The sequence below is a fragment of the Urocitellus parryii genome, chromosome 3 (assembly GCF_045843805.1).
Source record: "Urocitellus parryii isolate mUroPar1 chromosome 3, mUroPar1.hap1, whole genome shotgun sequence".
In the NCBI taxonomy this organism is placed as follows: domain Eukaryota; kingdom Metazoa; phylum Chordata; class Mammalia; order Rodentia; family Sciuridae; genus Urocitellus; species Urocitellus parryii.
Window position 1 is genome coordinate 104,067,271 of NC_135533.1, and position 25,730 is coordinate 104,093,000.

General features: G+C 38.9%; 1 protein-coding gene across 1 annotated transcript in view; it reads left to right on the forward strand.

Moving 5' to 3' along the window:
- The window catches only part of Abca13 (ATP binding cassette subfamily A member 13), a 441,561-nt gene that overhangs the window by 194,582 nt on the left and 221,249 nt on the right, over positions 1-25,730 (forward strand). Inside the window, exons 35-38 of the mRNA XM_077796801.1 lie at positions 1,270-1,401; positions 17,800-17,937; positions 19,563-19,740; positions 23,178-23,396. Of these exons, the coding sequence (XP_077652927.1) occupies positions 1,270-1,401; positions 17,800-17,937; positions 19,563-19,740; positions 23,178-23,396 (667 nt within the window). The remainder of the gene's footprint in view (positions 1-1,269; positions 1,402-17,799; positions 17,938-19,562; positions 19,741-23,177; positions 23,397-25,730) is intronic.

Here is a 25,730-nt window from a genome sequence, read left to right on the forward strand (position 1 = left end):
TCCTGTAGATGTCATCAATCAAACACCCAGATAGTGCTTGGACCTTCCTTTGGACATCCTTGATACATGCTCAACCCAGGGACCTTCCAGAATCTTCCAGATGTGCCCCTATATTCCACCTTGCTGGAGTATTATTGAATTAGGATCCATCTCTTGGGTTCCTCTGCTCCTTCTTTCTACTTTCCTATAGTTCCCTCTTACAAATGACAACGACTAATGAATTTATCAGCTCCTATCTTTACTATTTGCTGGGTTGAAGCGTAACCAGTATAGAACAGAGCACAGCTATTTCCTCCAGTTTTAAAACATATTTTATTCCCATTAATACAGCTTAAAATCATTTTTTTAAAAATTGTTGACAGAATTTTTTACTTGACATTTTGACAACTGAACTTCTAAACAAGAATAGATAAATTTCTTAGATGTTTTTATGATTTCTGTAAAGATAGGTAAAATATATGCTATAAAACTCTAGCTCTTGTTACATCAGCCTCTTAATTTGTAGTTCTTAGGTTTCCCTGACATTTTTAATAAAACATGTTGTTATTGAATAGACGAGTAATTCTGAATGTTTCCTCCTGTATTCCTCAAACTGATCTTTAAACTAAAGCAAATTAAGAAATTCAGAAGAAAAATGGTCTCTACTAGACTATTTTAATAGTTTGGTTCCAATTCCAACAAGTGCATAAAGACTAAAACATGTATTATTATTGAGTTATAGGTTAGTATTATAGGAAACATTTGAAAAATGAATGTCTTTTTAAACTTATATTTTAATCTGTAAATAAATTGCAGAAGCATTGTAAGAAAACAAATTCTTTCCCACCCTGTATTTCCCATGTAAATAGGATTCAAAAGATATTTTTGTATCTATTTACATGTTTTCCAAGAGCAGAGAGAATTAAAAATTTAGAATTTGTGTTCTCAGGAGTCTTCTTTTTACTTACCAAAAAAGAAATGATTATTTTCCCATAATGTTAATGGCTTTTAGTTGAGTAAGTAATACTGAAGGTAAGTAAGGTGACCTTTACAATTTTTTTAAATGATAGAAATTAAAATGATACCAAAGTTTCCTCTACCTGACACACTGAAATAGATGTATACGCAGAAAGCCAACATTTCCTTTGAAGAATTCAGCCAATGGTATTAACTTTCCTTTTGTTTTACCTTTATTCAGCTCTACTTGAGCCTCCAGAATTTATTAACTCGTCTCACCAAAATCTACAGTCAAAGAGGGAGTGCAATTCTAACTCTGACCTTTTCTACCAGGGATCCAGTGGAATAATATGTACCAGGCTCCAGAACCAGGGGGCATGACATTTGGCTGGGTTTGCTGGATGATTCTGTTTGATTCAAGCCTTTATTTTTTATGTGGATGGTACTTCAGCAACTTGATTCCTGGTAAGAAATCTGCACTCTATAATAGAGTCAACTTAAAAAATAGTTTAAACCTACCCACATGAATTCTGGCATAATTATTTATTCTTATAGAAGATATCTGAAAGGGAACTCATAGGACATATTTTAAAAGGAGCGGTGACTTTTTGAGGTGCTTGCATCCCAGGTGAAAAGTCAAAGGTCAGGTGAGGGGTGAAACAAAACAAATGCAGGGTGAAAGTCCACCAAGCCCACTTAGCAGATCCCAATGGGTAGGCTCTGTCAATCATATTCAGAAAGGCTCCTAATTTTTCCAGTGGAGTATCTGAGGGAGATGGGCATGAGGGGAGTTGGGGAAAGAGAATCTGAGGCCCATGATGATGATGGCTCCCAGACAGTAACATCTGGCTACGGATCAGGGTACCCTGGACCAGGAGCCTAACCAAGGGAAGTGGAGGGACCATGTCCTCAACCGGCAGCAGGTCGGTGGGAAAATATGGAAGGTGGCCAGGCTGAACAGGAGGGCTTGGAATTGGATTGCCTGAGGGTCAGGAGCCCTCTCCACACTCAGGGCTATCAGTAGGGCTTCTCCAAGTGTGGTACACTTCCTTTTCAGTGTGTAGAACACTCCCTGGGGGCTGGAAGATGAGCACACCCATCACAGGGAGAATCACCAAGGGTGGATTGTCTCTGTTTGGTTAGGAGGGAAAGAAATGTGCCTTTACTTTTATGATTCATGCCCCCAAAAGCATAAATCACACTTAATTTTTTAAAAGTTAGAAACAATGTTTTGATGGTATTGAATTTTCTTGCTGAATTTACATATGACCTTGACTACATATTTCCAAAAGAACTGGAATCTATCCTTTAAAATTAAGAGTGATAAATGGAAATTCCAATTACATGCAAATGAAAATGGAGAGTTAGAAGGAGGAACAAAAAACCTAGTTAATTCTGTCTGTGAAAACACATTCCAGACTTGGAGAGATCATGCATTCTTTAAGGACAGATACATGTAAAAACAATGTGGGTCATTGAAAAACTTATTTTACAGAAAAGGAGGAAAATATGACATTAAGTAGTAGAGAGAGGACATTATTTTTGTAAAACTTAGAATGTATCATCTTGATACTTGGAATAAAATTTAAGAAAAGATGGACTGTAGGAAATAAGAGATTATGAAAAAGGAATTGCAAAGGCTAAGGTTTCTAGGAAACTATATGAGAAACAGTTGGATATTGAAAAGAAAGAATTGTTACGAGATAGGCATGTGATGTCAATATAAACGGTAAAGAAGCAGTAATGAGCATAAAAAAATCAAAACTGGTTGTCACCAGCTGGCCGGGCTGGCAAGATGTGCTAGGGTCAGAGGAGCTGGCTGCATCAATAAACTGAGAAAAAGGCGAAGAAACCACACAAAACACGAATGTGAGTTTCTAAGGTTGAGGACAGGACTGCTTGGTGACCCCAAGGGTCAGCTCCACCCAAGGGTCAGCTCCATGCTGGGCATCACTGGAAAAAGCAAGAGAGAGAGCATACTTGGAACCCCCCTGTTTATTGGGGAAAAGACATTCGATAGAATATTTCACCCAAATAAGGCAAGGGGTAGAGTTTTGAAGGGTGGAGTTTTGCTTGGTGATGTCCTGTGGTCAGCAGATTGGGTGACATGTTGGCAAGTCACACCCATCTCAGGTGCTGTGTGGCATCACAGGCAGAGTGAGAGGAAAGGCACAGTTGCCTCGCATAGCCCCATCAGCACCCAATGCCAGACCAGTCCCCTCATATGCTCAAATGTGCATAGCTCACACACAAAGAGCCAATGGATGGTTCACGGCACCTGGTCTGAATAGATGAAGATGGAGTCCTGAAGGACGAGGAGGAAGTCACTAAGAATAAGGGTAAAGTGGTAGACGGACTATGAGAGGCCATGCAGTTGGCTCTCACTCCTGAGATGGGTAGCCATCTTTGGAATAAAGGGCACAGGAAATGGTCATTTGTCAAAGGATAAGGAAACCTAGATTTGCAGAGGAAGTGATCATCACAGCATAGAAAATTAATACAAAGGAAACTATTCAGAAAGTAGCTGATGACTTAAAAGAGAAGCATCCTACAAGCACAAGGATTAGCAAAAACGAGCTACCTACAGCAATGATGAGATGAGGTGAAATGTGTTTCCTCTCTACTATCAGGACATGAGGCATGAGGATCCTGGGGGCAATATTTTCATATATTATAGTAAAGCAAAGGGACTCAATTAGGATTTCCCTCCAAATCCCACATCAATCTTTTTCTATTATATTGAAGTCCTATGCGAACAAACTGTTTTCCCAGACTAGAAGGTAGATGAGTCAAGCCAGGCCAGGGCATAGCCAACTTCTCAGGCCCTCTGGGCATTTGCAGTGAAAGAGCTCCTGCTAGAACAAGTTTCAGGAAAGAGAAAAAGGGAGAGAGGGTGAGGAGAGAGAGAGAGAGAGAGGGGAGAGAGAGAGAGAGAGAGAGAGAGAGAGAGAGAGAGAGAGAGAGAGATCAGAGAAAGCAGTCCTGGCTGCCTTCCAATTCTGCATCCTTCTGCAGCATAACTGAGCTGAATTTGAACAAAAGGGAGCCATAGCTGTAGCTGGTAGATGTAGTTAGGCTTTTGGATATGATGATGATGATGATGATGATGATGATGATGATGGTAATTTGAGATGGATAGCATTCCTCCATGCCTGTGTCTTGGTGAGGATGATCTAGTCTCCCCGGAGGCACTGATGTTGTAGGAGTAAGAATGGAAAAGGTGAGAGGAGAAGGGGTGAAAATGCACATAGAGGGACATTCATCAGGTTCACAGAAGTCTCCTGCCTAACAGATGCTGGCCAAGGGGCTGCGGGCCATGAAGACTGGGGAAGGTCTGGGAATTCTCTGGGGTCTCAGTGCAGTAGGGAGGGTGCAGAGGGAATGAGAGGGCTAAGGGTGAGGAGCAGCTGACTATCTTCTAGCTCAGGGCAACCCCTGTAGCTCTCAGTGTCCCCTGTAGGTGTTTATGGTAAACAAGAAACTAAATGCTAAGAGAAAGCTTTAGCTACTGCCAGAAGAGACAAAACAGAAATATTATTATTATTATTATTTCTAGTTTGTATAAATCAACTGAAAAATGGTACAATGATTGATCATAGATACACAAAAATTTTAAGCATTACTGTATATCAGCAATAAATACACAGTATAAATGGCAAGAAATTTCATTCTTAAAAGCAATAAAATGGTCTCATGAATCAATGTAAAAGAGAATATGTATCAAAAAATTTAAAATGGCAAAGAATATAATTTATAGTTGAATGAATAAAAAGAGATGCTTTATCAGTGAACAGGGATATTCATCATTATGAGTGGGTTGATTTTCTCCAATTAATGTACAAATTTCTATGGTTTTAAATAATGTAACATCTAATATGCAGCATTATGTTAATGTAATATAATGGAACTTACATAAGTCATTGAAATAAAAGTGCCAAAGAGAGGAATATGTTTTTAGTTGATAAAATGTTTCTGAAGGATAGCTAGAAATATAAATCTGTAATAATGACCCCAAATTATTAAAAATGATGAGGAAGAATGGAGATGGCTGATGATTTACATAAGGTTCTCACTAAAAATTGTCAAGGATTTAAACAATGGCATGCTCATGGAACACAGAGCAATGGAATAGATTAGAAAATTCAATAACTGATCCAAGGGTCTATAATTTACTGTGATAAAATTGACATTTTTAATTAATTGGAAAGGATATGATATTCTTTAATTTTTAAAAAGGTGAAACTCTTATTCATAAATTCTTTGGAAATAAATATCATTGAAATTAATGAAGAGGGCTGGGTATGTGGCTCAGTGATAGAGTACTTACCTAGCATAGTTAAGGCCCTGGTTTTAATCCCTTGCACTGTTATGTCCGCCCCCTGCCAAATAACACTAAAATAATGAAAAATAGAAACAGGAAAAAGTGATTTTCAGATGAGGGAAGGACTTTCTAAATATAAAAGACATAAATCATAAAAGTTCACAAGTTCCTTTGATAAGAATTTGTTAATATTTCAAAATATTCAAATAATTAAAATGATAGGACAATTTATAAGCTTATAAAACTTTAAATACTCGGTGAAAGAAAAGTTAAAATTCTCAAATCAAGTTTAAAAATAACATGTTGTTTGGTGTGGTGGCCCATACTAGCAATTAAAAAGACTGAGGCAGGAGGATCACAAGTTCAAGGCCAGCCTCAGCAACTTAGTGAGGCCCTAATTAACTTAATGAGACCCTGTCTCAAAATAAAAATAAGGGCTGGGTATGTAGGTCAGTAGTTAATCACCCCTGGGTTCAATCCTCAGTAGACAGAAAGAGAGAAATAGAGATAGAGATAGAGATAAAGATTGAGATAAAGATAGAGATGGAGGAGGAGGAGGGGAAAGGATAGGGGAGGAGAGGAGGAGGATGAGGAGGAGGAAGAGGAGGAGGGAGAGAGAAAGAAAGAAAGAATGCGTGTCAATAGAAATTCTGGCAGATAACTTGAACAAATCCTTCATTAAAAAAGAAGAGTTTATATCTAATAAACTTAAGACTTCATGTCACACAGGAGCATAAAATTACAAAGACACAGAGGATAGCATTTTTCTTCTCTGACTAGAAAATATGACAAAAATGATTATGATCAGTGGAGAAATATGTAGAGGGAAAGGAAAAAATTTGCTGGTGATCTTAATTTGACTCCTATCATCGAGTATTGAATTTATAATACATATAAAATCATTAAAGTATTTATTCTCTTTGATATAAATATGTAAAAAATCCAAAAGATATTAATATTTTTATCGCAGATTCTTCATAAAATAAAAAACTGGCAAACCTACATTTCTGAGAATAGCAGATTGATTAGGTGATTTCTGTTACATATGTAAGTTTGTATTTCTATGAAAGAGTATTCAATTCTTGAATTCTCTTTTATAAGAACATATATTGATGTGGAATAGGTAGGTCATATGCTGCTGTGGTATAAAGGTGTCTTATGAGATAAAGCATATAACATAAGAACAATCAGGTTTTTTTTTTAAAAGAAACAACACAATTTGGGCTGATGTGCCCTGAAGTTCATGTGGAATTGTGGATGTTCTGCTTTCAGTGTCTTTGCATTGAGCATGCATTTCTTTTTTAATTTAAATAAATGGCACAAATTAACAATATATTATTTTTTTCAAAATGCCAAATGATTTAATAAAAAGAGAAAAAACAAATTATAAGGAAGGGGCACATACACATACATAGTGGAGCAATAGATACAGTTTGGATCAAACGAGTGTGATATTGGCTGAAAGAATTTAATTTAGCAGTTTTGGTGATGAATACCCTTTTAGTCCTCCTCTTCCTTAAGGGGGATTTCAGAGATTTAGGTGTGTTCTTTTTAGGAAGAACTGAATGTGGATGTGTCCTGAGCAGATATAAGTAGCTTTCCTTTCTCTTCTCCCTTTTCCTCCTCTCTTTCTTGACGGCTTAACATAAGAACTATCATGTTAACAATTTTTGCTTGTTTGTTCATGGTGCTAGGGTTTGAACCCAGACCTCATGCATATTAGGCAAGCAGTATACCACTGAGCCACATCCCCACCCCCTATCTTAACAAAATTTTAAGTGTACAGTAAATATTGTTAACTATAGGCACAATATTGTAAAGCAAATCTCTAGGAGTAATTCATTTTGTATAACTGAAACTTTGTATCTTTTGGTTAATACCTTCTCATTTCCCTCTCCCATTAGCCTCTAGTAACCATTATTGCACTCTGCTTTTGAGTCTGTTTTAGACTGCTCAATCAATGGTATCACATAGTATTTGTCTTTCTGTATCTGATTTCACTTAACACAATGTCCTCCAGGTCTATTCCTGTTGTCACAAATGGCAAGATCTCCTTTTTAAAGGCTGAATAGCATATATAATAGAATAATAAATATCTGTGTGTACGTGTGTGTATATATATGTATCCTCTGTGTGTGTGTGTGTATGTGTACACATGTGTGTGCATTTTAGTCAGCTTGCAGTTCATGGCTTCAGAGATCAAAGGCTATAGACAGTCAACTCCATTCTGTGCCTTAGGTGAGACAGAATATCATGGCAGGAGTGTGGTGGAGGAAAGTGTCTCAGAATGTGGTCACCAGGAAGCAGAGAATGAGACTGCACTCACAAAGGGCAAAATATATACCTCAAAGACACCCCAATGACCTACCTTCATCATCATACTCTTTTGCCATGGTAGTCTGTCTCACCTCTGCCCCAGAGTAATGGAGCTGGGCATCCAAGACCTCTGAAACCTTGAGCCAGAAAATAGTTTTCCTCCTCTAAAATTGTTCTCATCATATTTTTGGGGGGGTAACAGGTGAAAAACCTGACTAAAACTGTGTTTGTATCACAGTTTCTTTATGCATTCATCTGTCATCACAGAACATTTTTGTTTTTACATCCTGACTCTTATGAATAGTGTTGCAATGAACATAAGAGTGCTGATATCTCTACAACATACTGATTTAATTTCTTTGGATATATACTCAAAAATGGAGTTATAAGATCATATAATAGTTCTATTTTTATTTTTTTTGAGGAATCCACAGCTGTTTTCATGGTGGCACCACTTTACATTTCCAACATTAGTATTCAAAGTTTTTCTTTTATCTGCTTCCTAACACTTCCTCCTATTTTTTTTGTATATATAGTAACCTTCTGAACAAGTATGAGGTGAAAGAACACTGTTGTTTTAATTTGATGATTAGTCATATTAAGCATCTTTTCATGAACCTATTTGCCTTTCTTAAGTCTTATCTTAAGTAATGTTTGGGTCCTTTGCCCTTTTAAAATTTAGGTTGTTTTCTGACTTTTGAATTTTAGGAGTTTCTTATATATTTTGGACATTGTCCTTGTATCAGATACGTGGTTTGCTAATATTTTTCTCCTATTCTGTGTGTTGCCTCTTCATTTTTTTATTTATGGTGTAGAAGTTTTCAGTTTGTTTTAATCATAAGTAGACAGTGTCTTTCAAAAGATAATGATATATGTTGTAGGTAAGATGGATTATAGGTGAGGGGACAGGTAATGAGATCCATTGGCAGTAGCGCTCCATTCCTACTGTAGGGTTTGAAGTCACTTCCTCTGATGTCTACAACATCCACTCAGTTCCTAATCTGGGAAGGAAGATGAGTGTCAGGCTTCTGACATTCTGTGGTGTTCTTTCTCTCCTCCTGCCTTTGGTCTGTGCCCATTCTTAATCTCTCAGGTTGCTGCTTTCTGGCTCTGTATCCCATTTCTGATGATGAGTTTGCAGCTTGAACTTGTAGATGTATATGGATTCTCTTGTTTGGACCCTTGAATAGAATGAGATTTTCATTTCTTTTCTCATTTTTTTCCCTGCTTCTGGCAGCTCTGGACATCAGTGATTAATCTCCTGGACATATGATGTACAAAAACTTACAAAAGCATTTCTCTGGGGAAAGAGACTATGAATGAGGAGGGGGATATAGAGGTGAGCACATCGAGAGCTTTCTAGAGGACTTTGATAAATGAGATCTGAATGCATTGGAGAGGCTGGAATGAAGAAAGGAAATAGAGAAATGAGTCTATCAGAAAAGACTCCTTGCGAGAGCAAGAAATACTGAAAAGACTGAGCCTCCAAAAGAGTTGTAAGCAAGGTCTAAATGAGATATTTGTACACCCATATTTATAGAAGCATTATTCACAAGAACCAAAAGGTGGAAGCAGCCCAAATATCTATCAATAAATGATATATTCATACAATGCATCTTACTACCTTTAGAAAGAAAGGAATTTCTGACACCTTCTGTAACACAGATGAACCTTGAGGAGATTGCACCCACTTCTTCAGTCCCACTCTGTCTCATGGTTAGCATCTCCTGACCCTCTAAACAGGAGCTTTGAGTTGCCCAGTAACAAAAAGACACTTTTATATGAGGCTCTTAAAAACAGGCAAACTCATAGAGACAGACAGAAGAATGGGAGTTTCCAGGAACTCTGGGGAGGAAGCAGTGAAGGATTGTAATTTAATGGGGACAGTTTTATTTTGAGAAGGTGAAGCATTTCTGGAAATGAGTGGGGGTGATGGTGGTACCACCATGTTGGTGTATGTTGCGCATACACACAACTGAACTATACACTTGAAAATGATTCAGGTTTTAAATTTTGCTATGGATTTTTATGCAATTTAGAAAAGATTGAGCCTTGAGATAGGGGTCTGCTGTGCAAAAGTGACCACTCCCAAGGTCATCTTTGAGAGAAGAAAGGGCAATTGGGGCTGAGTTGAAGCAGGAAGGCAATTTGGCCCAGAGCAGCTGAGTGCTGGTGGGAAAGGCCCCACCCAGAGACCACTGAGTCACTCCTCATCCCAAGAGTCAAGGGAGTATCCGCTAAGCTGGTGACTTTCCAGAAGAGCTTTGTTATTCCCCCCCACCAAAACTAAATGAGCTCAAAGAAAAAAAGAAATGTTATCTAGAGGACTCGCAGATTAAAGTACCAAATTTGACTGTCTTATGGATCTACCCTGACCTATGGGACCATGCTGTGTGAATTTTCTGAATTTGAAACTTACTGTCATTCTTTTAGGGAAAACCAGCATCTCTTGCTCCTCTCCACATCTCTTCTTCTTCCATTGTTTCGGGCTCCACATTCCCTGCCTTCCCATTAGGTGACAGTTGCAATGTCAGCCCATATCTTCATGCTCCCACTCCTACAATCCCACTCTATCTCTCGTGGTTAGCTTCTCCCAATACACTAATTTGAGGAGCCTCGAGCTCCCTCAAAATTGGTTCTCACCCTACCACACTCAAACTGAGACAAAGATCTGCTAATTTTACTTTCTAAGTCTCTCTTAAATCCACCTGGATGCACCTTTCTTTGCCAGGGGACATCTTCACCCTTTCTTTTATCAGGCCAATGTGTTTTATGACTTCAAATAAGTTAAGATTCCCAGCTAGACTGGATTCCACATCTTGTAAAGGGAAGTAAAGGAGAAAGGACCTTCAGCCACCTTTAAATTATGAACTCCCATCTCTACATTGTGTTTAGAGAAAGAAAGTGGTGGATTTTTAATAGTTTCTTTTTTGTGATTACATTAACAATTTTAGCCATAGGCTAGATAGGAAGGAAGATCAGAGTCTATTCCAGAATAAAACATCAAAGCAACAAAGTCTTTAAAACACAAATTTAAAAATAAAAGACATAGAGATAGCCAAAGATGGCAATGAATATTTTTCCTTTATTATCATGAAATTGCTGATTCTTCCCATTTCAAAAGTTAAAGTTCTAGTGCTGGCAATTTGCACGTCCTTTAATTCTATAAAGCATTTATTTTCAACTTTGACAAAGTCAGCCAATAACAACAAACAATAAAAATGATAGAAAATGTTGAGGAGGCTTTCACATCTACAAGTTGTATGGCAGTTTCTAGAAGTTCTCTTTGAAATGATATTTGTAGGTAATAAAACCTATATCCATGTATAATTCAAGAAGAATAATGTCATGTTTTAATTGCAACATGAAAGAGATATAGGAAGCAATTTGTAATAAAACAATAAGTTCTCATTGCTCAGGTCTGACTTCATCAGCACACAGAGGGAGGTATTCAGATGCTTGCCCTTATGAGGAGTAAGTCTGGATTGAAAATGATCCGAAGCCATTAGTGGAACTAAAAGTAAAGGAAATGCATAAATGTAGACACTAGAATAAAACTTCATGTGAAAGTGAGTAATGACAGGTCAGACTTAAATATATGTAATACAAAGATGGAGAAAGCTTATATTCAAGTAGAAAAGTATAGGCAGAAAAATTAGACATGATTGAAATGGATGAAAGAACTTTACTTATTCTAAGTGATCTTAGTCTTATTTAAAAGCAACCTACCAGGTAATTTCCTGTGTCATCACACGGGCCAGGGAATGAGGACACATAGCAAAAGATTTGCTTCTTATTTTATAATTCCATTCCGTGTCAGTGCCTCCAGTCAGTCTCCAGGTTTTTAAGAACTTTAGAGATTTATTCTTTAGTAGGTGATAGAAAACAGAAGATGAATTGACCAAAGAAACAGTGATATAGAGATGCCAAGAGGGTAGATATTTGGGAATAGCATCAGAATAAGATTGAAAAGTAATTGAAAGTTTTCATGTTAGTCATTTCAATGTATAATTTTTACACAACTAATTTCATATTGAAATATATATATATATATATATATATATATATAGGCAGTAATATAAATTACTTTGCCTTTTGATAATGATATTTAGTGCATTTCATTAACCTCTGCTGAGTTAAAAATCTTAGTGTTAAATGCAGTACAATTCTTCTGCATGTCATGGGCCAAATGAAGGCTGATAAAGCTGTGTGGCACTGCAAATTCAAAAGCACTGAGTGGCATCACTATGGATAGTGTGGTGCTATGAAATGATGAACAGCGTTAGCATCACTTGATAGTCTTCTGCCTAGTTATACAGGGTTGCATTCCTGCAGAATTCAATGTGCTATACATGGAAATTGCACAGAAACTTTGGGTTTATGTGTCTAAGCTGGGATAACTAAAGGGACTTCTCACTTGCAGGAATGTGTGATGGGTCTCACAGAACACAAGTTAAGGACTGTTCTTCGTCGGGCTAGGCTGTCCTGCACTTCATAGGACACCTGCTATCCCACAGCTTTGCACACTGAAGACTACTGCATCATCCCCTTCATTTATTTATTTTTTTCAACATTTTCTATTGGTGCATTATAGGTGTACCTAACAATTTCTTGTTACATATTCACACATGCACCTATTATAACAGTATAATTTCGTTAGTATCACTCCCCAGCACCTCCCCTTCCTCTTCTCACCCACATTTTTGTTCCCTTTCTTCTACTAATTTCCCTTTGATTTTCATGAGATACTTGCCATCCTCCTTATACTTTCTTTTAAACTTTTTTTATGTTATTGTTTGCTTGTTTTGTTTTGTTTTTGGATATTGGGGATTGAACCCAGGGCCTCTCACATACTAGGCATTGCTCTGCCACTAAGTTACATCCCCAGCCTGTACCACCCCCTTTACATTAATCATGCCTTTTTACTTTCTGTAATCTGATGATTAATATCTTGGGGCCTTAATGGCTCTGGAGGGACTCCCCCTCCCAGGCTAGACACTTCCCAGAGATAATAAGTGTCTGGCCTGTGAGCGTGCACTTGTTGTGCAAACCCTCCAGGCTAGAGCCCCCACTCCCATCACCTCCTTTATGGGGCTCTCACACTCTGGGGCATTATCTCCTGCCTCGGTGATTACCCAAGGCCAGGTTTGAGATAACTAGAGGAATCCTTTATGCCCCATAATCTAATGACATTTTATAAAAAAAAAATCAATTTTAATCCTATTTAATCCTACTCACCTGTTCCTTCTCTTAGAAACCATTGTATAGGCTCATGTTCACATTTCCTCTTCCCTCTGTTTGGTGCTACCCTATGTTTGTTCCTACTGAGAACTATGAGTAATAAATTTTCTTCTCAATGGCAGCTCTCATCTTCTGATCTACTGGCTCCTCTGTCTGTTTAATAATTATAAAAACTTACATTTAAAAACACCCATTTGAGGTGCCCACCAAAAGTGCTCCTTCCCACATTTCTAAAATACCTGCGAAAGTGTCATCAAATCAAGGATCTCTGAAAGTCTGTTAAGTACGAGGGTCTATCCCAGATGGGAGAGTGAGAACTGACTCTCCTCTCTCCCCGCACCATAAACACACACACCAAACTCCACCCAAATGCTTTCTCTCCATTGTCTTCTTTCTTTCTTCCTTACAAAGCGGTTGCACAGGCCTGACCCTGAAGTTTCTCAATCCCCTATAGATGGGGCACCATCTAATTCCCCAGGCTGTAGGACTCAGTGTCAATGGCAGGTCTCCTTGCTCTGTTCGAGCTCATGAGCCAACAGCTGGTCCTCTCTGAGAGTTTTCGTTTCATAAACTCTTCTTTATGTGCTTCCAATTAAATCTGATTCAGCTCTATCTGTCTAATCTCATTGACTTCTCCTTTTATCACTGTCAGGTTTTTTTTTTTTTTTTTTCTGGTGGGGGGATGATGCTAATTAGTTTCCTGGTCTCCACAAGCCAGCAGGCAGTTCCCCTTGAGGAGAAAAGCTCAGTATGCACTGAGGGCCTATGTACATATTAATGTGCCCGATTACATTTGGTAATGTGAGCAGGGGGCCTGTGCGTCTGGAGTTGCACATAAAACAAATTTGGATTTATAAGCAAAAGCAAAAGGCAGGCAAGAGCTGAGGAACCTCCACACTCACATGGATTTGGCACCTCCTTGCTTCAGTTAGATTAATGGATTAATTGAGAGGAGTTTAAAAGTCCGGATATATTAGTACTGAGATGGCGTAATTAAGCAAGTCAACCTTTAATATTTAATTTATCTTTAATTTCTTTTTATCTAACTCTGAAATGCCTCTTATATTTTTCCCCTCCTTTCTGTCCTTGAAGCCATCACCCTAGTTCAAGCCTCTTTGCCCTTGCTCTAGACCAGTTTTTACCTTTACAACTCCTTCCCATATCTCTAGGTCCCACCCATTGTCCACAGTCTACCCTCCATGTGGACATGAAGTCACAGTTTTTAAATATTGACTGTGTGGATCCAACCCTCCCCTGTCTTGATAAACTTCCCTAACTCCAAAATGCCTACAGAATAAAGGTTTGTGTGCTTTGTGGCTCCTAGTCTATTCTTACCTCTCCTGGTGTTCATTCATGCTTCTCTTTCTGTTCCAGTCACACTGATGCGGGGAGCAATGTGTCTGGTATCACCACACAGGATGACCAAAGAAAACAAGACACTCCATTAAATTCAAATTTCAGAAAAACTACAAATAATTTTGGGGACATACTTATAGTTAGATGTTATTTGATGTTTGTCTGAAATTCAAACTCAATCTGGTATCCTGTATTTAATAAATCTAGCAATATTTCCCTAATCCTCTGTGCCTCCTCCTCCTCTTCTTCGTCTTCTTCTTTTTTTTTTTTTTTTTTTTTTTTATTGTTGTTTGGTACCATGAATCAAACTCAGGGGCACTTGACCACTGAGCCACATCCCCAGCCTATTTTATATTTTATTTGGAGACAGGGTCTCACTGAGTTGCTTAGTGCCTCTCTTTGGCTGAGTCTGGTTTTGAACTCGAGTTCCCCCTGCCTCAGCTTCCCAAGCTACTGGGATTACAGGTGTGCGTCACCACACTGCCTCTCTGCCTCTTCTTTCTCAAGTCTTGTCCTCCCCTCAAAGAGCCTGCTTCAATGGAAGCAGGCTAGTGTTGATGGAAACTCTGCAATTGTAATACTTGTCACCTGGGTTTCTTCTCAATAGCTTTGCTTGATCATCTTCACTAGAATGAAGGTTATAGGAAGGTAAGATCTGTGCCTGATTCATTAGCTTGACCCTTATACCACCAGAGAAAGATTAACTGATTTTGTATAATAGCTGACATCTCTCTGGAACAGAAAGATGCAAACTGGAGAACAGCAAGACAAGGCGTTAGATGTTCCAAATTCAGGTGACCTCCTGAGGTTCATTGCCATGGTACGGCAGTCTTAGGAGCCCTGTTCATTCTCGGGCTGGAACTGTGGGTGTTGGGAGAAAAACCAGCTCCTCTCTTTCTGCCATTACTCAGAGTACTCATTATCTACTGTCAGCAAACATCCCCCACCATGAGTGGGGCTGGAGAGTGGTGGGATTTCCCAGAACTCAAATGAGTAAATGAGTTCATGATCAATAAAAAACAGCATTTTTGTTCCATTAAAGGAGAGTCATGACTCCTGAAATTGTTGTACTTGTGCTTGTTTATGTACACTTATGTTCGTGTGTGTACATATGAATGTGCATTTGTGTGCCCACATGTATGGTGACCATCTCTTTCAGTAATGGCCCAAAGATTGAGAAACATAAAATGTCTTTGCATAACTTCCACTTAAAGTAGAGCAGAGCTGAGGTCTTGTTTTTGTGGCAAAACAAACGTGAAGATATTCGATTGCTTCCTTTGGAAAGGCAAATTGCACCTAGTTGCCCCTCTAGAATCTTCATAGAGGTACAAAGCAAAGCAGTTGCAAGAGGTACTGTTCTTTTCCTGTTGATTCTAAAAACTTTCATTGTAATATTTCAGATGGATCTATGCTTATTATGAAATGTTTTAAAAGTACTTGCATTTATGAATAAGCAGAGAGAAAAAAATTCAATTATCTCCAATCTCACTGAACAGAGCTAATAATGTCTTTTCTGTTCTTTTTCAGATACTTTTCTGCACATAGCTGGGTTCATATTGTATATATATTTCTCTCTTTTTAAAAAGATAGTATCATCAGAAGCATTTATCCACATCTTTAAAAATATTGTTAAAGGCTGTTCAATATGTCATCAAATGAAAGAAATAATTTCGTGCACCTTCCTCTTTGCATGTTTAAATAATTTTTGCCTTTTTCCCATTATAAATGAAACTACAGTTATCTTGTTTGCACTCAGATGTAGGTACCCATTTTTTTTATCATTTAGTCTTCTAGATTCAGAGGATTTTGATTGCTAACTCAATTCCAAAGTGTTTGAGTCTTATTATGGATTTGCTATTGTGAAGGTGATGCTCACCCACACTGTCCATGACAGTGACTGCACACTCACCTAGGATACCCCTTAGCAGGAAAGGGGCTGCTTCATGAACATTTGCACAAAAATTTTCCTGATGTACTTGTTTGTTTATTTATTATCTCCTTTTACTTCCACATGTGAATTGTTCACATGTGTGTGAACAAGGGCTTATTCTGCAATTGGCAGTTAAAGCAACTGGGGTCCTAGGGCTGGGGTGAATCACTTTGCTTGTTGTAGGCAAGGGCAACTTGTTTGAAGGAACTTGTCAATATCTGCTTGCCTTGCACCTGTGTGCTCAGATAGGCATGAAAAGGGAGACCAGCCACTGTGTGGCTTCTAAGAGCACCAACTCTGTGTCTTTGGACAAGCCTTGCTGTCCCTTCCTTTCTCATAGGAAGACAGAAGTGGTAATGCTATATCTGTGGTTGCAGCACCATGTAAATTAATCCAGATAAAGACTCTGGATAGCACTTAAAGCAGAGAGAGCCAGAGGAATGCTATATGATGTGAACTACTTACCCAGATGGACTCATCCTCTTTCTACGTAGGGATGATGCTTAGTTTGTTAGGCTCTTTGAGAACCCTGCCTGCAATAGTTTGCTCAGTCAGCTGTAGCAAAATACCTCAGACTGGGTACCTTAAATAACAACCATTTATCATCTCATAGCTCTGGAGACTGGAAGACAAATGTGTTAGCAGGGTTGATTTCTCTCTCCTTGGCTTGTAGATGGCTGTCTTCTTCCTGTGTCCTCCATCTCCAATTTCCTCTTCTCATAAAGCACCAGTCTCGTTGGATTAGGACTCACCTTTTGCCTTCATTACTTCTTTAAAGATCATCTTTCCAAATGCAGTCACATTCTGAACTCCTGAAGGTTAGCGCTTCAATGGTGGATTTTGGGGGACACAAGTCAGCCCACAGTGAATGGTCATACTAGACCCAATAACAACACTACACACTCCCTTCCTTTTCCAAAGATGATAGGTCCATCATTCCCCTTGGAGAATATGACCATCTTTTTGAATAATCTGATTAGACTATGTAAACACTTGCATATTTCTCTTTTGCTTGGTGGTCAAAGTGCAAAACTAGTCTTCGCATAAACCTTTTGTATTCCAATCACTTGTAGAATTTAGGCCTTTAGGTTAGTTGCACTCATCACACTTAAGCTAGAATAGATGCATTAAAGAAAATTGAAAAGTGTTAATAATTAAATCCCCTTTCATTTCAACTTCTAATGAGGGCAAAGTGGCTGTTAAATGGACTGAAATGAATTTGAAGAATACGTTTGAAGAATGTTGATACATTTCATATGGAAATGTTAGCATTATGAATTATTCCTCTTTGTGGGAGTTTTAATTGATTTATTCTTTCAGTTACTTACTTTATGCTCCTCTTCTTATCCAGGAATCCATGCAAACATCAAAGATCGGCATGAGATGAGCAATAAGGAAATAAAGTAGCAATGTGGGGCAGGGATGAGACTTTACTCTGGGGAAGAATCAACAATTATTCAAAAAAAGGTTTATTGAGCACTTCTCAAAGTCTCCTAGTGGGACTGGATGTGAGTGGGTCCTAGCAGATGGCCCTGACTTGGACCTTAGGAGATTTAGGGCTTCCTTCAAAGCTAATACACTGATTCAGGATATCACTGGTTTATGCATGGGATGCATATTGAAAATATGAAAACGTATTCTATTATGGAGTCTTCATTTACATAGAAAATAATTATATTCATGTTAATTCAATTTTTAGGAACTTTTGGTTTAAGGAAACCATGGTATTTCCCCTTCACTGCATCATATTGGAAGAGTATATGTGGCTTGGTAGAGAAACAGCGACGCTCTCTAAGTTCTAGTTTGTTCTTCTTCAATGGGAACTTTGATAATCAAGGTATGTAAGGAGTAGCACCATTAGATGCACCATTTGTATTCTGGTCCGTTTGATTTTTGATTTTCACTTTGGGGTGAGCCTTTAGAACTTAGAACCGATTCTTAGAAACTGACTTTCAGACTGTCTTGGGTTCAGAAACAGCTGCAGGACTAAAATGCAAGGCACTGTCCCCTGGTCATATCTTGTTCGCATGAGCCCAGGAACCCCAGAATATTCACATTACTTATTATTCCGAGCACTCCCACTCTCTGTATTCTATGTATCATTTATATTTGTGCATCTCTAATAATTTGGTAAAACTGAAGCATTTGTCCAAAAATGAAGGACATTGAAAAATAAAATAAAAGCAAAGCAGTTGCCAGGTGTGGTACACTTAAACATGTCAAAGTGATTTCACACATGCCAGCTTGTTCCATGTTTCTGTGAGAGAATATCAATGCCACTTACCAATGGATAATGCTCTTAGGATAAACTGCTTGCTCTAAGGAGATGAGGGCAGGACTGTTCTCATATAGCTGTATTCTAGTCACAGCCCATTTCTGTGGCCAGACACATGGATACTTCTATAAAAGGACCACTCAGATGGGTGCACCACCCATGGAGTTGCAAATTCCCATCATGCCGGGTTTCTGTTCTCACGACCAAAAGGCTCAGAGGTCACTCCAGGTAAACTGGGCTGACTGGGCTGCACAAAATAACCACACAAGAGACACAAATACCTTTTTCATTGGGGTCACTATGACGGATCCTCTGACCTTAAAGGTCCTCAGGAAGAGAGAGAGAGAGAGAACAGGCGCTGACCCCTTTTATTGAGGAGAAGCTATTCAAATGAGGCAAGGGGTCAGGTTTCAGGGGGCTGAGTCTATCTTCATGATGTCCACTGTCAGCAGGTTGACTGACACCTGGGTAGGCCACATACAAGGGCACAGTAAGAGAAGGGGACACACACAAGGCACTTCCATGGAAGATTCTATCCTAAACAGGGCAAGGGGTCATATTACAAAGGAATAAGTGAGCATAGCTACACTCATGGGGCTGCAGCAAGATACACCCAGGCATGAGGCACTGTTCCTCAAACCCAAGAAGGGTGGGGAGAGCTCTGCCACATTTCTGTGACTGAGTGCCTCAGTACCCAGCCGGGGAGTGTGACTCAGTCACATGCAAGGTTGGTCTCCCACACCATCATGGTGTTTGTATGCTATGAGTTAATATTGGGAGTAATTTTTTTTTCTGATTAAACTAGTAAAACATGAATCTTTTAGAAAATTTGGAATAGATTAACCAATACCTATCAACTCTCATCAAGCAGAATATTTCTTTTGGACCTTTTGGTGTGTAACTCACCTACCTTGTTCTTTTCTCTCCATCAAGAAATACATGTGTGTGTCTTTATTTTTGTATTTTCTACAAATTATTTCTCATAAGGGTTCGAAACTGTCATCTGTGATTTCACTTAATTTCTGCCATTAAGTAACTTTCTTTTTGCTTTGAATAAGGATTTTTGAACTGCTTTGCATGTCACAGAATTAGAATTCGATTCTAAAGAAAACAATGCAACAATAAGTGTAAATGTTTTGGGGGGGCTTTTGAAATCATATCAGAAAGAATTTTCATCTTTCTCACAGGGTCATTACCGCAAAGCAGAGGAGAGCTTGAAGGAGACACTCCAGGAGTCACCCTGCTGTCTGTGACTAAGGAGCATGAGGGCCACAAGGTGGCTGTCCAAGACCTCACCCTCACCTTTCACAGAGGCCAAATCACTGCACTGCTGGGGACCAACGGTGCAGGGAAAACCACCATCATGTGCGTCCCAATTTGCTTTCCTTTGTTCTTACAAATACTAGTTTACCCATGACACCGAAGGTCTGATTTCTTTTACTCCTTTTCTTTTTTTTTTTTTTTCCTTTGTATTTTTTTAGTCCAATTCAGAGTTCAGTGACACAGGAGAGAGTCAGAGCCTTCTCCCCAGAGTGGATCTATGTCACACAATTACCCAATTACATTTTAGACCTAGAGTAGCTTCTGAGGAAGGATAGGATGCATGGAGTTGTTGTTTTTTTTTTTTTAACCAAGTCAATCTGTTAATGTTTTTATCAGATCATTATAATTATACATAGTGTTTGAATTCTTTTTGACGAAATTATATGCACAAAGAATTTGATTTTGATCCCCATTTCGTCTCCTCTTTCCTTTCCTTTTCCCTCCCCTTTTTCTCCTTCCTCTACTGATCTTCCTTTCACTCCTTTATTTATTTTTGACTGGTACTTTACATATGTACACAAAGGTGAATATATATATATATATAAACACTAGTCTGTCAGAATGGTTTTCATATTTCTTTCCCTTCCTTCTTCCCTCCTTCTACTTCTCCTTCTACTTCACTGATCTTCCTGATAATCTCTGTGCTTTCTGACCCCCTCCCCAGCTTCCTTCTTTCCATTATTTTGTTCTGGCTTTCACCTGTGAGAGAAAACGTTCAACCCTTGATAGTCTACATCTGGTTTATTTCACTCAGTAAGATTTTCTCCATTTCCGGTGGATGGATTTTTTTTTAAATATTTCTTCTTGTATTTCCTACAAATAATTTATTATATTTTACTTTAGTTTTGGAAAATCCTTTGATACTTTCTTTTTCTAGTGGGCAAGATAATTTTGCTTTTTTGAATAGCAGAACTATATTTGCAAAATTTTAAATCATTTTAATTATTTTTTTCCATATTCTGCTTCTTGTTTGCTTTTTTATTGAAATTTGGGTTTTGGCTTAGGGTCCAGGGGTCTAGATTTGATTAAAGAATCCAATTATGTGACCCTGGAAAAGCAATAAATTCAAATAGTCATAGTTCTGAGCTGGCGGTAGAATAGGTGGTATGCTAAAGGTTATCCCACTGAAATTATCAGATTTCTCTTAAAAACAAATCATATTCCTTTTGTCACTAAATATATAGGACGAACGTATGAAGATAATACAAAGGATTTTGCCTCAAGCTTATTATGAAAGACAGAAAATTAATATATACAAGGCTTCAGAATCTATATATGGGCTGGTCACTGCCTACAATCCCAGGGACTCAGGAGGCCAAGGCAGGAGGACCGCAAGTTCAAAAGCAGCCTCAGCAACTTATTGAGGCCCTAAACAACTTAGTGAGACCCTTTCTCAAAATAAAAAATAAAAAGGGCCATGAATGTGGCTTAGTGGTTTAGTGGCTAAGCAACCTTGGGTTCAATCCATGTTGACAGGGGGCAGAAGAAATCTCAGAAAAAAATTGGAATAGAACCAAAAACTCTCTGAGACTTCTTTTAGTGCTTGCAAATTGGGGAAGCACAAGTTATATAGATAATTCCCAAAGCTAGCATTCTACATTCTGCTTTTACTAATGTACAGTTCTGCCTAAGAAAGCTTGGTGTGCTTGTTTAACAGAATGATGAGAATTAAATTTGGAGTTCCCTGAAGATTAAAGCTTGCTGACTAGGCTGCAGCTAGTGAACCTGGGAAGTGCATGTTCAGTCCTGTGCAGTGCTCCTGCCTTTACAGCAGGGCTTAATGAGAATCCAAGAGGCCCACTAATGAGCTCAGTCTTCACCATTAAAAACAAACCTTGGAGACTCCTACAGAATATGTATAGTTGGTTCCCCATGTCCATGGGCTCCTCACCCTCAGATTCAACCAATAGCAGGTCAAAAATATTTGACAGGGTGGGGGTTATGGCTCAGTAGTAGAGCGCTTGCCTAGCATGCGTGAGGCACTGGGACCAATCCCCGACAACACATAAAAATAAAAACAAATAAAGGTATGGTGTCCATCTACAACTAAAAAAATTTTTTTAAAAATTGAGAAAAAAATTGACTCAGTACTGAATAGGTACAGACTTTTTGTCATTATTTCCTAAACAATATAATATGATAACTATTTATACACCATATACATTGTATAAGTATTAAAGTCATCTAGAGATGATTTAAATGATATAGGAGGGTTGCATAGGTTATTTGAAAACACTACATTGTGTGTTTTTTTTGGGGGGGGGTGGAGTGGGGGATTAACTAGGGATTTAACCCAGAGGTGCTTAAACACTGAGCCACATCCCCAGTCCTTTTTATTTTATGTTGAGACAGGTTTTTGTTAAATTACTTTGGGCCTCACTAAGTTACTAAGGCTGGATTTGAACTTATGATCCTCCTACCTCAGACTCTATTTTATATAAGGCATTTGAGCATCTGAGGGTTTTAATATTCATGAGGAGTTGTGGAACCAACTTCTAAGGATACTGACTTCTCCTCTTATATAAGAGTAAAGTTGGATTTCCATCTGCAAGAATGGTCTGTGTTCACAGTGTATTACATGGGAACACAGACATTATCTTATGTCCCCATAAATTATTCTAGAATCTGTTATACATGGAATTGTGCCTGTTTTTTTTGTTTTGTTTTGTTTTTGTTTTTGTTTTTGTTTTTGTTTTTGCTTAGCCCATTCACGCCTGGTTGCAATCTATCAGCAGCTTGGTGTTATGATTGATGGGTGGTATTCCATTGTATGGAGACTCCACAGTTTGGTCATGTTTTCATCTGTTGGTGACAATTGAGTCTGTTCCCAGTTTTTAGTGATTGTGAACAAAGCTGCTATGAATATTCATGTAAATACCTTCATATGGCCATGTTTTAATTTCTCTTGCATAAATACTTAGGAGTATATTTGATAGTCCTAATATAGGTGAATTCTTAACATTTTATAAATAAGGAAACAGTTGAAACAAGGAAGCAGAACTAGGCAATCCTCAGCTTGGTGAAGTCAGATAAGTGAGTATTGGGTAATGGATCACTCAACTCTTGTGGATTTGATAGGGACAAATAGTCTGGTGAAAGCAGGAGGAGGACTGGCCACAGGTTGGAAATCTAGGTTGACATTTCTGTTTGCTTATGCTCAGTTACGAGGAAAATATGTTATTTCTTTAGTTTGATTCCTTTATTATACAAATAAAGTTGGATTTTCCATCTGAAAGTCTGATACAACTTTAGTGCTCTATGATCACAGTGATCCATATGGGGGTATAGACATGAACATATTCTCACATTTCCAAGATTAATCAACCAATGTCCCCTGAACCTCCTCAGAACTTTTAACTGCAGATGTAGAAACTGTTGGTTCTTCATCGAATACGCATTTCATCTGGGAGTTGATTGGATCATCAATGTTCAGAGTCTCAGCATCACTTTTATCCATGCTAATTTGTTTTCTCTGGCAGATCCATGTTGACAGGGCTCTACCCTCCCACTTCTGGGGCCATCATCATCAATGGCAAGAATCTGCAGACAGACTTGTCCAGGGTCAGGATGGAGCTGGGGGTGTGTCCGCAGCAGGACGTCCTATTTGCCAATCTCACCGTCCGGGAACATCTCCTACTCTTTGCTTCCATAAAGGCACCAGGGTGGACCCAGAAGGAGCTACAGCAGCAAGTCAACAAGTTAGTAAACAGTAGTCTCTTTACTCCTCCTGTCCTTGCCTAGTTCTGTAAGTGAAGAGTGTAAAAAGAGACACGTTAAAAAATCAGCTATGCCTGTGTTTGTGGGAGGAAGACATTTAGCAAATGGTTCTCAACCATAGAATTAAGATACCCACGAATACTGGGAATATCAGGGAGGGCTTTCCAGGGAAGGCACTGCATTTGATCTGTTATGTCTTTGAAGTGGGGAAGAGCTGAGCAAATGTGGGAAAGTGTGGATAAGCTGCTGGAGGAATTTTATGTGTCTGGAGCTAAGGGTTCCCAGGGGTGTCCTAAAATAAAAATAACACAGAAGCAAGCAAGAGAACTGGTTGTAAAGAACCGTGTTAGTCACAGCAAGGAGTTAGAACTGTATAGTGCACTTACAGGTGTTAAAGAGCAGGGGATTGTGGTTGGCTTCAGATCTGGAAGGTAGGTCTTGCTACACTATAGCAAATGCCACGGTCACGGGGGAGACCACCAGTACAGATGGAAGGAGCACTGATAGTACATCTGAGACCAGGCACAAGAACGTAAATCACACTGTCACAGGCCACCGCAAACTGAGGAAAATAACCTGGGTTGGATCAAAGAGGATTGTGGAGCATGGACCAAAAGATGGGGTTCTTAGGCAGCTATGACATAGATCCAGGGAAGAGAAGGTGGTGGATTGGGTTGGTGGTAAAACATAAGCTTTGCAGAAGTGAGCAGAAGGAATTTGAGGAAGGGAAGGCTGGTGGGATCCCCTAGCATGTCTTTGGAGGGAAGTGCTAAAGAGGTGATCTGTGCTGAGTGTGACCACAGGTGTGGTGTCATAGCAGTGTCTCTTCCCTGGGAGGCAGGGAGGGCTGTCTCCAGTTTATAGATGAGGAAACTGAAGGTCAGGGTGATCGGGCCATGCAGTTCATACAGGCAACGTGGGTATGACCAAGACTCTCGGATGCCAGGTGCATTCTGCTGTCTTTCCTTTGGGATGGTTTCTCGGCTGTAGTATGAGAGATGGGGGCCTCTGGAGAAGTGCCAGGTAAGGGAAAGGGTATTCTCCAGCACATTTCTGGTGGTGTTCCCTTGACTCAGAATGGATATTTCTTAGTAAGTTCCAGTGGTTTGGGAAATGAAGATGATTTGTTAGTGATTATAGAACAGCACTGGAAGGTGGCAAACTGCTTCTCCAGAAATACTTTGCTGTACTAGTTTTAACTTAACCAGTGCTTAACCACCGAGCCACATCCCTAGCCCTAGCCCTTTTTATGTTTTTAAATTTTGAGATAGAGTCTTGCTAAATTGCTTAGGGCTTTTCCTCCTGCCTCAGCCTCCTGAGCCACTGGGATTACAGGTGTGTGCCACCATGTCTGGCCCTTTTCCCCTCTTAAAATTCACCTTGTTGGCACATGAGGAAGGCATTCTCTACTGTACAGTGGGCTCGTTCATACCTATGATGTCTTCAGAAAGTGAGTACGAATAGTTATAGTGTAAATGACAATGCACTCTTGAATGTACAGGAAAAAAATGTTCACTTTTTACTATGTAAGTCTGTCTTAAATTTGAGTATACACTTAATAAGAAATGACTAGACATTGTATGGTCTACATATTACAAAATAACAAATTGGTTACGTGCAACCAAATTTCTTATATTAAAAGTCACAGGTCACTTATTTTAATTTAAAATATTGTGTCTACCCTGGGCTATAGTAAACTCTACAGTGATCATGATTGGCGGTTTAAATCATGCACCTAACAATGCTACATTGGCTTCATCTTATTTGGGTACCAGGCAACCTTAATGGTTATCAATGCACAGCATGTTACCTGGCAACAAAGCCAATTTTGCAAATGCAATCAGAATGAGATCATGTTCTAGGACAGTAGTTCTCAATTAGAGGGAGGGAAAACTGAAAACATTGGATTTAGAGCCAACATGCTCCTTATTAGTGTCCTGTAGCACCCCTTGTTTTCCATAATGTCTAGCTTAATTAAAATGTGAGCTCAAGAGAGTGGCATCCCTCGAAGAAGCTTTAGAGTGAACGTTTGTCAAGAGATATGTTGTTGATTTTTTTGGCCTTTATTTTGGCCTGGAGAAGATGAATAGTCAAGAGAGGAACATGTGAGGGTTTTGAATCAATGAGATGTTATATGGTTAATGTTACCCTTTAGAGTTCTGGCCTACACTGTGGAACTCAGGTTGGAGGTAGTAACAAGATCAATGAGGGCATATGTGCAAGTAGAGCAAAGAGAGGACACAGTGTCACTGTGTCCAGAGCAGAGCCTGGACACACTGACACAGTCATGGACAGTTGAGGAGGAACAAGTTAAA